General features: G+C 36.7%; 1 protein-coding gene across 1 annotated transcript in view; it reads right to left on the bottom strand.

The window, feature by feature from the left end:
- The window catches only part of FSTL5 (follistatin like 5), a 541,528-nt gene that overhangs the window by 270,786 nt on the left and 258,107 nt on the right, over positions 1–12,635 (bottom strand). Inside the window, exon 5 of the mRNA XM_084884381.1 lies at positions 2,001–2,197. Within this exon, the coding sequence (XP_084740507.1) occupies positions 2,001–2,197 (197 nt within the window). The remainder of the gene's footprint in view (positions 1–2,000; positions 2,198–12,635) is intronic.

Below are 12,635 nucleotides of genomic sequence, written 5' to 3'. Positions count from 1 at the left end.
TCCAAAATATTTATAAAAGTCCTAACCCCAATACCTCAAAAAGTAACCTTGTTTGAATAGAGTTGTTAAAGATATAATTACATAACTTAAGATGATGTCATGCTGAAGTAGAGGTGGCCCTTATCCAATATGACTGGATAAAAAGAGGTAAGATGATGTGAAGACAGGCACACAGAGAAAGCAATGGGACTATGGAAGTGGAGACCAGCATGCCTGGTCCTCCCAGAAGCTGAAAGAAGCAGGGGAAATCCTCCTGCCAGAGGCTTCAGAGGGAGCATGGCCCTGCCAACCTCGGTTTTGGACTTAGAGAAACTGAGAGAGAGGTTGTTTTAGTCACCCAGTTTGCTGTATTTTGTTATGGCCACCTTAGGAAACTAATACAAACTTGAATTTAGTAGGCATTTCAAACATGTAAAGATTCAGGCTGCCACTGCCACTCTGTAATGACTAGGAATTTCCCTTTTGGAATTAGATGAGGGTATTATGATAATAACAGGATTTGGTCAGATCATATTTTGTACTCAATCCAATGATTACAGTGGTAAAAAGGTTATTAAAACTAAAAATATTATTAAAGTAAGAAATAAGTACAAAACCAAACCACAATTTTCCAATATATCAGACACATATAGGTCAAGATGGCATGCCTTAATTAGGCATTCATTTTAATATAATTATCTTGTTCTATCTAATTAGTATAAATATAAAATTCTAAAGTGTTTCATCCTGGGTATATAACAATACAAAGGGTTTAATTAAAAGTTTTCTAATTTTACCCTAAAATTCCAGAGTTCAGTTGCTTTAATCCTAGTACCTGGGACTTAATGACTACTCAATAAATGTAGGCTGAATTTAAAAAGATAATGAAAATGATATATATTTTAATTAACTGCAATGACAAGAACTATAGTCAACTTGCTCACGAGGTCACTTTAATATTAAGTCTCTAAACTAAGTTGCATATTCCAAAGCTTAGAAATACTTTCATGATAAGACCAATATTCTATAATGTCAGATTTTTAAAAAATAAGCCATGTAATTAAACATAATGGATGAATGACATAATGTTATGGAAATATACTATTGATTTCTTTTTGAAAACTATACTAACTGCTATACACAGCAGCAAGATACCAGTATACCTGAAGATAAACTAACGTGATAAGTCAGCAAAATTCCTAAGTGTTATCATCATTTTTCTAGACACCCTATATTAGCTTTTTCTCTCTATTACTTCTGGAAACCTGTATTCATTTCTGGAGAAATTGTATAACCCTTCTTCTACATTTCCAATACTATCCAGGACCAGTTTATATTCTTTAAAGAAAAAGTTATTTTCAAAGCAAATAATATCCTATCAGTCTCAGTGATACAAATGTAAAAATATTTCTATTTTTTTCAAATGGCTCACATAAAGAACTTTTATTAGTATATTCTCTTTAATAACAAATTTTCTTTTACAGGTATCATTTAAGCAACAAATTTCTAAGAAATGAAATTTAATAATATGGACTTAATATTAAATACAAATTAAATATATTATAATTGAGCCTTGATTAATGAAAAAGTACTGCAGTATGTCCATAATTCAATATTATCTTCAGTCATTTATTTACATTATGTTATAGAGGTGCTCAATTGCTGGTCAATAGTTCCACTGAATACTGAATAAACAAGGTTTTGTTGGCTATGGAAAATTAAACATTACAAAGACTCCAGAATATACCTGAAGATATCTTATAAATTCTATAAAATAGAGAACTGGTAATTCCTTTATGTATTTAAGGTATAAAACCCTCATTTTTTTAACTGTAAAAGATGACATAAAGTTGCTTGATATTAACATTACTTATAGAGTAGTCAAATTTTACTTTCAAAATATTGCATACTCACATCTCAACTAATATAGATTATACACTTTATTAATATAAAAGAAGTCCACATAAATGTAAAAACATTGTATATGCTATATTTAAATCAACTTAAATCATTAATCATACCTGAGTTAGTTCATTCATATCTATAAGTCCATTACTGTCAGCATCAAAATATTTAAACATTTGATCTACCAACAACTTCTTCCGAGATATGTCATCATCATTAGGGTTTTCATTTTCTTGTGTAATATATTTTTGCTTTTGTAAATCTAAAAGCATGCTTTTCATCTTGCTGTATTCAGTGGCCTTGCAGTTATCACCTGTAACAAAAGAACTAAGTTATTTTCAAAGCAATATATGGAAAACAAATCATTTATTTTATTAATGTTTAGAAGTTGATATCTAAGAGATGCCATACTTTGTAAATAGTTGTATAGTTTAAATTTATGCAAGGAAAAAAATAGGCTATTTTCATGATAAGTTAGAAACATTTTGTCTGTATAAAATTTAATAAGAATATAATTAATGCCTATGTCTAAGTCATTTGTTCTATAAGGTACATAGAAACACATGATAGCTCTCACTGGCTCCAGTGCTTAAATATATCTTAGCTTTAATCCTCATAATACATCCCTATATTGAGAATTTCATAGGTTTTGAACATGAGGCACAGGAAGATGAAATGACTTACCCAAATCAAAGGGCTAGACTGTGCTGAATTTTGCACTTAAACACATATATCCTAATATATAAAAACCCAGGGTCATAACATCCAAAATGACTGAAGGCTCGACCAACTGGAAGTCAGTGCTGAGTTGGAGTGGTGACCCAGCACTGACTTTTGTAGCCTAGGTGGCAGCTGTTGACTAGCCCTTTCCTCTCTCTTGTTTGGGGCCTGAACAGCAGATGCACCTCTTGGGCCTCAGCTGGGGCTGCTGATCAGCCCTGCCTCTCTGATCAGGCCCATTGATAGGCCCTGAGATGATGACTAGCATAGAAACCAACCAATCAGAACTTAATCTGGGTGAACTGCGAAGGAAGAATCTAAGGTGGGGAATGAGTAGGGGCTTTAAGGGCAACAGCTGTTTGGTGTAAGTTGTAGGAAAGTGGTTCAGTTTTTTTAATGACAAGTTTGGCAGTATAGTGCACATGGCTGGCTATCAGTCCAGATATAGGGATTATTATTATTATTATTTTGTCTTCCAAGAGCATCTCCTCCTGATGAAAAAGGGTACCCTCCCCACCCTACTTTAGGCAATTCTTTCCTATATAATCTATTTATACTACTAAAAGGGTAATATGCTAATTAGACCGAGTCGACTGGCCATCTTCTGGACATCTGACTTCCTTCTGGACAAAGCCATGGTGGTGGGGGCTAAGGCAGAGGCTGTTATAGGAGATCGGGCTGGCAGGGGAGGCAGTTGGGGGTGATATCAGACCAGCAATGGAGGGTAGTTAGGGGTGATCAGGCAGGCAGAGGCAATTGGGGACAAGATCAGGCCGGCAGGGGAAAGCATTTGTGGGTGAGATCAGGCCAGCAAGGGAGGGCAGTTAGGGGCATCAGGCAGACAGGCAAAGGCGCGATCAGGCAGGCAGGCAAAGATGTTGGGGCAATCAGCCAGGCAGGCAGAGGCAGTTAGGAATGATCAGGCAGGCAGGCAGGTGAGTGGTTAGGAGCCAGCCGTCCCAGATTGTGAGATGGATGTCCGATCGCTGTTTTAGGCCGGATCCCACAGGGGTCGGGCCTTAACCAGCAGTCAAACATCCTCCAAGGTGTCCCCAATTGGAGAGCATGCAGGCTGGGCTTAGGGAACCCACCACCCCCATGTACGAACTTTGTGCACGGGCCACTAATGTAGCTCCAAAATACTATAGCACATTTTTAATTGGAAATATCTTAATAATATTTGGGTTTGTTTTGAAGAAATTTATTAGTATGTGTGTGTGTATTTACATTTTTTCTTAATTCTGTTTATAATGCAACTAGGCTCATACTTGTATTCTCTCAAAAGTAGTTATTTTTCAGCTATTCATTTATTTCTTCTTTTAGAGTACTTAGTATAGATAATATGTTATGTATTTGCATTTTATATCTTAAAGTCTTAATCTTTCAAATTTCATCTTCCCAACTAAAGTATAAGTTTATTAAAGTAGTAATGAATTACATATTTTTCATATATCCCATATTATAACCATAAGAATAGTGGGAACATCACCATTAATAAAAATAATTGCTTGGTATGATTTTTTTCAAAAGTAATTGCAATCCTTCTAAAATCTTCACATGATTATTTTACAAAGGATTTTACTTACAATGGATTCATGCTGATGTCTTCACAAATAGTGCACTAAAATTAATTGCATATCATGGAGACCAAATGTGATATAAACTATATTACAGAAAATATAGTTTATAATGTAATTATAAATTAAAAATTGGGTATAATATCTAAAAAATTTTTATGTTGTATTTTTAGGGGAAAAGATAACTATAGTTATGGTCAACATTGACTATTAGAATTTGGCAGAATCTACAATTTAGAAAGAAGATTTCTAAAGAATCCTATCTAATAAAGAGGTAATATGCTAATTGACTGCCATGCCCTCAAAGAAGATGGCATCCATAACCACAAGATGGTGGCAACAATCCCTTCAGCCCTACCGAGGATGCAGGCTTGCGGCAAAGGCAAGCCTCAGATGTCAGCTGCCCAGCAACCTAGGGCTAGCCTGAGGTGAAGGCAAATCTCAGATGGCAGCTGCCCAGCTGCCCAGCTGCCCAGCTGCTCAGCTGCCCAGGGTCAGCCTGAGTTGCAGGCAAGCATAGGATTTTGGTTTCCCATCCAATGCCAAGGCTCAGGCAAGCCTCAGATGGTGGCAGCCTAGCAGCCCAGGGCTACTGGATGGCTCTGGTAACCAGTGCCAGCCAACTGAGGCTTGTGCTGCCAGCAGTGGCAGCAGCAGAAGTGTGATGAGGGCTCCTGGAATGTGAGAGGGGGCAGGCCAGGCTGAGGAAACCCCCTCCAGTGCATGAATTTTCATGCACCAGGTATCTAGTTTTAAATAAAGATCTAAGAAGCATGAGTTGAAAAGCAATATTTGAGGTCTCATTCTCTTTTAAGATAGGACAGAAAACAACCTCTGCTAGAGAATGAGAAACTATCTTATTTTTCAAAGACAGTGAAATGACTATTGTTGTTCATCAATTTCATTGTTCAGCAATACTGTCAAGAACTTCATTTTTCACAAAAAAATCTAAACTTTATGCTGCAGATTAAGTTAATTTTGCATTATTCTGTTTTCAATATAGAATAATAATAAGAATATGTTTTCATAATAGAAAAAAAATCACTGACACAAGAGAGAAGTAATCAAATCCAGAGGATAGGTAGCAATTTTGGTGTCCATGAAAGTGGCACAAAATAATCCTTCAAATGTGTGTATGTAGGTGTGTTATCTCTCTGTGTGTGGGTATGCTTCAGAAATAAAGAGAAATGTGTGATGAAAGAATGTGGAAAATGATAATAGATCTTTCCAATAGCCCCGCCTGGGATTTCTGTATTTGACTTTGCATATTTATGTCCTTTCATTTGACTGAAGGTGCAAAAGTGGGAGGCAGGGTGAGTTTGGAGGGAATGACCTGTGATCATAAGCAATGTGGGCATCAGAATGTTGATGAGAAAAAGATGGAAAATAGAATTGAAATGCTAAAAACCTTTTAAACAACATTTGAAATTTAGGGAAGATAATACAATTTGGGTTTTTGCACTCAAATTTTGATCTAATTAAATAATGTATCATCATGATGCTCTCTATTAATACTTTTGTTTCCAAATTGAAAGTCTCTTAAGTCTAAGCATTGAGGTATTACTGGAAATCCAAAGAAAATAAAAATTAAAAAAAAAAAAACTCTGAAGTTAAGGCATACATATTCTATGATAATGTATGATAAGCCAGCCATTATAAATTTATGTAAACATATAATTTACATTTTAATAAAAAAATCTGTCATCTATTTTTAAAGTAATAAATAGATGCATCTGTTATTAATAATAGGTTACTTGTAATGCAGGCTTCCAATATACAGTACTACAAACTCTGTACCTATTAAACCACTTAACTCTCACATTAATCCAAAAAGCCAGATAATATAATTATCACCATTTTACAGATGAGGAACTAAAGCATAGAGAGATTATATAAATTGTTCAAAGTTACAGAGCTAGAAAGAAACAGAATGATTTTTACACAGAGGAATATCTTTTCTATCCTTTATTCTCTATGTTTCATCTTTAGAAATGAGTTTTAAAATCAACTTATACACAGATTCAGTAAGTTTGTCCAAGGATTATTGGTAAAGTAAGAAATAAATATAATAATAAACTCAAGGCAATATCACTGCTTAAATTACAGGTATAGAGAGCAGAACTCACAATGGGGAGGGAGGAGGGAGTATCTAAGATACAGGAAAACTGTAAGAAAGTACCAAAAATGAGGGAGCTAAGGGGAAAAGAACTTATCAAGAAAGAGGGTCTTATGAAGTGTCAAGTGTTTCAGAATAGAAGATAAACAATAAGCCATTACACTGCTTAATTTAGAGGTGGTTGATGGCTTTAAAGGGCAATTTAATGAATAACTAGAGCAGAATTCATATTACAACGGCTAAGGAGTAAAAACAATAAAGTGCGGATTGGGAAATAGTTGTTAGTTCCTGTCCTTTCAAAAAGTTTAAACGTGAAAGAAAAAGAACCAGCATTATTAACGAAGAACAATAGATATTTAGAAAAATAAACTTCAACAGATATGTAGAAAGAGTGTCCTCATCCAGAATAACATTAGACAGGGAGGTAAGACATTTTTGTTTGTTTATTAGCTTGCTTTGGTAGGTTTCCTTTCTCAACACAGTCAAGGCTCTGCTAGCTTGGGGTAGGTCAGGGAAAGAAATGCTCTCCTGAGGCATGTTCTGCTTTGGGCAAACAGGAAGAAGCCTGCTCTGCTGAGCCTGCCCAGACACTGAGAACAAGACAGAGGAGGTCCCTGCATGGTAGTACCCATATTATCTTTCTTACTGTGACACTGCCTCTGCACCCACTGCACTCAGAGTCATTCTACCAGGGGTGTTAAAATCCACCTGTCCTTGCAGGGCCTGAAAGATGCAAAACTCTGACATTCAAAGGCCCAACCTGTGTAGCAGGCAGTGCAACTCCAAGTCTCCATGGAACAGAGAATTGCATTTTATATATCTGATAGTACAACCATCGATTTTGAGTACATAAGTGCTAAGAATTATAGGTTATATACATATCAATTATGCTTACTATTATGTTTTTCAAAGGCTTAATTTGTTCCTCTCTCTTTGAAATTACACTTGTATCCTTCCCTCCCATCCATCAGTAAAATATACCAATTCCCTTCAATGCAAAAATATTCAAACCTAACTATATAAGAATTCCATTTTTCTCTTTTAATGATTCTACAATAAATTTCTAAATTTCTGTTTAGAAATTAATCAGATTCTAAACATTTATTTTTAGAATCTGGTTAATTTGATTCTTATATAAACTGAAATCTTAAAAATTCAAAAAAATAAAATTGGATACCTTTTAGTGCCAAGTCTATTCATTATTGGAATATATAATGAAACTATTTTGTTCCTCAAACCATTCAATAATTGCTAATAGAATTTTTCCATATTTTTTAGAAAAATTTGCATTTATTGCAAAGCCATAAGTCAAGAATTAGTATATAGATTTAATAAGCTAATATGAAGTAAATTCAGCATAGAAAACTATTATCTTCATATTAAGATGTAGCTTGTTAAACTATATGTAGAATCATTGATTGGCTGCCTCCTGCATCCCCGCCATTGGGGATTGAGCCTGCAACCCAGACACGTGCTCAGATCAGGAATCCAATCATGGCCTTCTAATTCATAGGTTGATGCTCAAACACTGAGCCATGCCAGCTGAGTTACAGGACATTTTTAAAAAATCAATAAATAACTGTATTTTATAAGATATATTAATTCCTTTGCCCTTCCTCCATTCTCTCCAAAAAACAAAATTTGCTTTTGTTTAATTTATTATCTCATTAAGCACTGTTGAAGAAAAGTGAATAATTAAAAACAATTAATTCAATTGCAATGCTTACTCATTTATTCTGAAATTAATCTTATTGGAAATAAAAGTATTTTGAGCTAAACATTCATTGTCTAAGCACTTCACTACTTATACTTTGTCAATTATATGGCACATTCACAACTGTAAATTTATATAATAGTCTGTAGTAAAAACAAGTTTGATTTTCTTATTTGGCAAATGTGATTATGTATTTGATTCAATATAGGTGCTCTAATAACCAAGTCACTTTGCTCTATTAAACCTGGGAATACATGAGCTTAATTGTTTTTAGGGGCAAGATTAGGTGGTCCATCCTCTGTTTTCAACTATATTCTTCAAAGATGACACGCTTGGGAGTGAGTGTGCAGCTTAGCTATTACTCACTGTTACCACTTAGCTCATCATCCTCCCAAACACAGTCACATACTATAAGTAAACATGCAGAACATGCTGACAGAAAACACAACAAAATAAAATAGAACACATTATGAAGGTGAACTCGATAATGTAGATTGCTTAAAAAATAAGTTAAAAATGTAAATTTATCTTACCAGAATAAATACAACTTATAGTATTCATTATCATAACTAGTCAAATGTATTATTTTGATGCTCAGTGAATTTACCAGTCTTTTATGTCACTATCTTTAGAGTAAAAACCTATAAAATATGTGCTTCATATGAAAAAGCACACCTTTTATAGAAAATATGACAGCTAATGCTATTAATGAGTATGTGAATTAAGTTTTTTTTTCTAACCATTTTTTCTGCAACCTATGTACAAATATTTTGTACAAGATATGTTAGAACTTCCATCTTTTCACAGTCCTATAATTGCTCTTAAAATATAAGTGCATATTGCCCAAAATATTACACAGCATGGATTTTATCATTTGTGTGTGTGTGTGTGTGTGTGTGTGTGTGTGTGGTAGACTGTGTGTTTTAGAGCTTTTAAGTTTTGATTTCTATTATCTATTTTATATTAATTCTAGGAATAATCTATCCATATAGATAAAAGTCTAAGCAACCGTCCAACCGGGCAACTGGCTGACCAGAAGCTATGAAATGCACTGACCACCAGGGGGCAGACACTCAATGCAGGAAGTGCCCAGCAGTAGTGACTTGGCAGCTACAGTTCTCCAGTGACAATTCCAATTCCAGAGTGGAAAACCACCATCTCGCAATCTGAAACTCCTTAGGGGTTGTGGGAGAGCCAGTTTCAGCCCAATGCCCGCAGGCCAGGCCTAGGGATCCCACTAGTGCATTAATCCATACACTGGGCCTCTAGTGTTATATAAAATACATTCTTTAAGTTTTGTATAATTTGAACATCATTGTAAAAAAAAATTAACCAGGTTACAAAAAGTTATTCTCACAGCATCAAATATAGTCAAAACTAAGATTCACATAAGTGCATTAAGAATAGGTTTCTTAGCCTGCTCAATATGGCTCAGTGGTTGAGCATTGACCTAGGAACCAAGAGGTCACTGGTTCTAGTCCTGGTCAGTGCACATGCCTAGCATGTGGGTCTGATCCCAGTAAGGGCCATTTAGGAGGGAGCAGGAGCAGGTGTAGGAGGCAGTCAATAGATGATGTTCCTCTCTTAAGTTTCTATCTCTATCTCTCTTCCTTTCCTCTTTCTCTAAAATGAACAATAAAAACATATTTTTTTAATAAAGGAATTAAGGTCTCTTAGAACTCTTGAACACTAAGCGATCATGTTCAATAATTTTATCACAACATTCAAAGATGTTTTCAATGAGAATTTTATTGTTTGTATTGATATTATAGACATTAAGCTATTTATATCTATGTAGCAAGAGGCATATAATGGCTTTATATTTAAAAAGCAATTATTGTGTACTGTAGTGTTCTAAGATTTACAGATAATTCATTTAACATTAATAAGGACTCTATGAAGTAAGTACAATTATCATACCATATTTTTAAAAACATAGTAAGCCCAATAATAGATGTGGCATTTAACTTTACATGAAAAGTTGAGAAACATTTGACTCAAGAATTATAAGCCCAACTCTCATAAATTAACACAAGATTTTCTCATGCTGTATACACAACTCAAAAGGAGCATCTACTGTTCTCTTGAGAAAATAGAAACCTTTAAGTGTACTTTCTTCAATGTTATTCTAAAAATATTTGTGAAATTTTTCAAAAACATTAGTCTTCTGAAGACTGCCATCATTCATGAAAGCTGATTTTCATACAGAATAATAAAGCTTTTATTGCTTTTTCATATACATTGAGACAGAGAGTGTTTTGGTTGGTAAGATTTTTAATTGTTCCTACCATCATTAGGAAACACTACACATAATAATGACATGAATGTTTCACTAACCCCACCTAAAAATTATGATTATGTATGTGCATAGCAAGATGACATTAAATAAAAAATCTAAATCAAATAGTGATAGTATTACTAGGACAACTAGCTATCAACAATTAGAGAGAAAACTTGTAATACTTCTACATGGAAAATATAGATAAAGCAGCAATTAAGAATAGTACCTTGGTTTAAAAAAAGAAACACAGAAATATGCTCTAATAGGAGTATAGTAATCTTCTTTAAGCATTACATTTAATGCTAAATTTATATACAATAGAAGTTTTAGGTTGAGTTCATTTCTCCCTGAAGTTTATCGATAAGCCTTAGGTTGTATGGCCAGTTTAGTGTTAAGAGTATGATCATAAGTATTTTCTGGTCACTGAACATTCTAATCTGCCAAGACAGTATCTTTCTTGTCTCCTAATATCTCAGAAAAATACAGAAGTGATAGTGAAAAAAAGGATTTCTTTGTTGATATATAGTCTCTAATACACACATAAACACATATATGCACATTACATATATTATCCTTTTTTTTTGTTTTTTTTGTTAAGCAAACAAAGGATAGAATAGGAATGAATGGGCATCAAAACCTTGTCATGTTTTTACCCTTACCTTACCTAAAAAAAGATTAATATAGTATTGATCATTACTCCATGACACTCACAGCCAATCAGGAGGGAATATGCAAATTAGGAGGACAAAGATGGCGGCAGCCACAGAGCAGGCCAGAGCGAGCAGGAGGTTTGAGTCATTGGGTCACTCCTGGCGATGGAGGAAGCTTGACTTCCTGCCCACACTGGCTGGCCGCTGAAGGAGGGGCCTGTGGGCAGCGGCCACAGACCCAGTCTAACAGCACGTGAGGTTTGGATCACCTGGGCTAGCCGCCAAGGGAGGGGCCTGCAAATAGCCATCAGCCCCTCACCCAGGCTGGCCACACCATCATTGGGTTGAAGAACATGGCTACCCTTAAAACAGCCCGCAGCCCCTTAACCAGTCTGGATCCCACTGGGGGCATGGCCAGCCTGCAAACAGCCATCAGCCCCTCACCCAGGCTGGCCACACACCCAGCAAACTGCCTGGCAAAATCATTCCCCAAGGGGGTGTGGCTGGCCTGCAAACTGCCTGAGCCCTTCGCCCAGGTTGGCACCATCCCTGGTGGGGTCCCCCACCCAAATGAGGCCGTGGCTGGCATCCAAACCACCACAGGCCCCTTGTCCAAGCCCCTCTGCCCCCCCCTGCCCCCCCGCAAGTGAACCCCCACCCTGATATGGTACACCCATCAGGGCAAACCAGCCAGCCCTCACCCATGCACCAGGCTTCTATCTATACTAATAAAAGGGTAATATGCTAATTAGACTGGGAAACCTCCCAGGAGACCTTCCGGATGTTCTTCTGGACAAAGCCATGGTGGCAGGGCTGAGGTAGAGGTGGTTAGAGCCCAAGAAGGGAGGAAAGTTTTAAGTGATCAGGCCAGGATGGGATGGCAGTTGTGGGAGATCAGGCTGGTGGGGGGCGGGGCCATTGGGAGTAAGCAGACCAGCAAAGGGGCCAGTTGGGGGCAAGCAGGCCATCAGGGGGGTCAGTTGGAGATGATTAGGACAGTGGGGGGGGGCAGGTTGGAGTGAGCAGGCCATCAGGGGGACAGCTGGGGGCAAGCAGGCCAGTGGGGAGGGAAGGTGGGGCAAGCAGGCCAGCAAGGGGGGGCAGTTGGGGGTGAGCACACTGGCATGGGAGGCAGTTGGGGGAGAACAGGCTGGTGGGTGGGCAGTCTAGGGCAAGCAGGCCGGTAGGCAGAGTGGTTAGGGGCAATCAGGCAGGCAGGCAGGTGAGTGGTTAGGAGCCAGCAGTCCCAGATTGTGAGAGGTATGTCTGACTGCCAGTTTAGGCCTGATCCCTGTAAACTGGCAGTAGGACATCCTTTGAGGGGTCCCAGATTGGAGAGGGTGCAAGCCAGACTGAGGGACAATCCTCCCTCCCATTTGCATAAATTTCATGTACTGGGCCACTAGTTCAACTATAAATGGTCAAATACCATCACATACTAGTACTAAACATCAGAATAGCAATAATCATAATGTTGCTGCTGTTGCTGTTTTATCATAGATACTTTCATATAGGCTTAATTTTGAAGTAGGTTAATATTAATAACATTTTTATAGGTTGCTAATTCAGAAATAACTTTTTATTTTATGTATGTGGGCAATTTCATTTAATTAAATTTTCTTATTTCAATACAATGATCATGTATAAATGATTTATCTGAATACATGTCACCAGTAAAAAGCCATGTCCCTGT

Source organism: Pipistrellus hanaki (assembly GCF_964339955.1).
Source record: "Pipistrellus hanaki genome assembly, chromosome: 5".
Lineage (NCBI taxonomy): Eukaryota > Metazoa > Chordata > Mammalia > Chiroptera > Vespertilionidae > Pipistrellus > Pipistrellus hanaki.
Note: the sequence above shows the minus strand (reverse complement) of the source record. Positions and strands in the feature narration are given on the sequence as shown.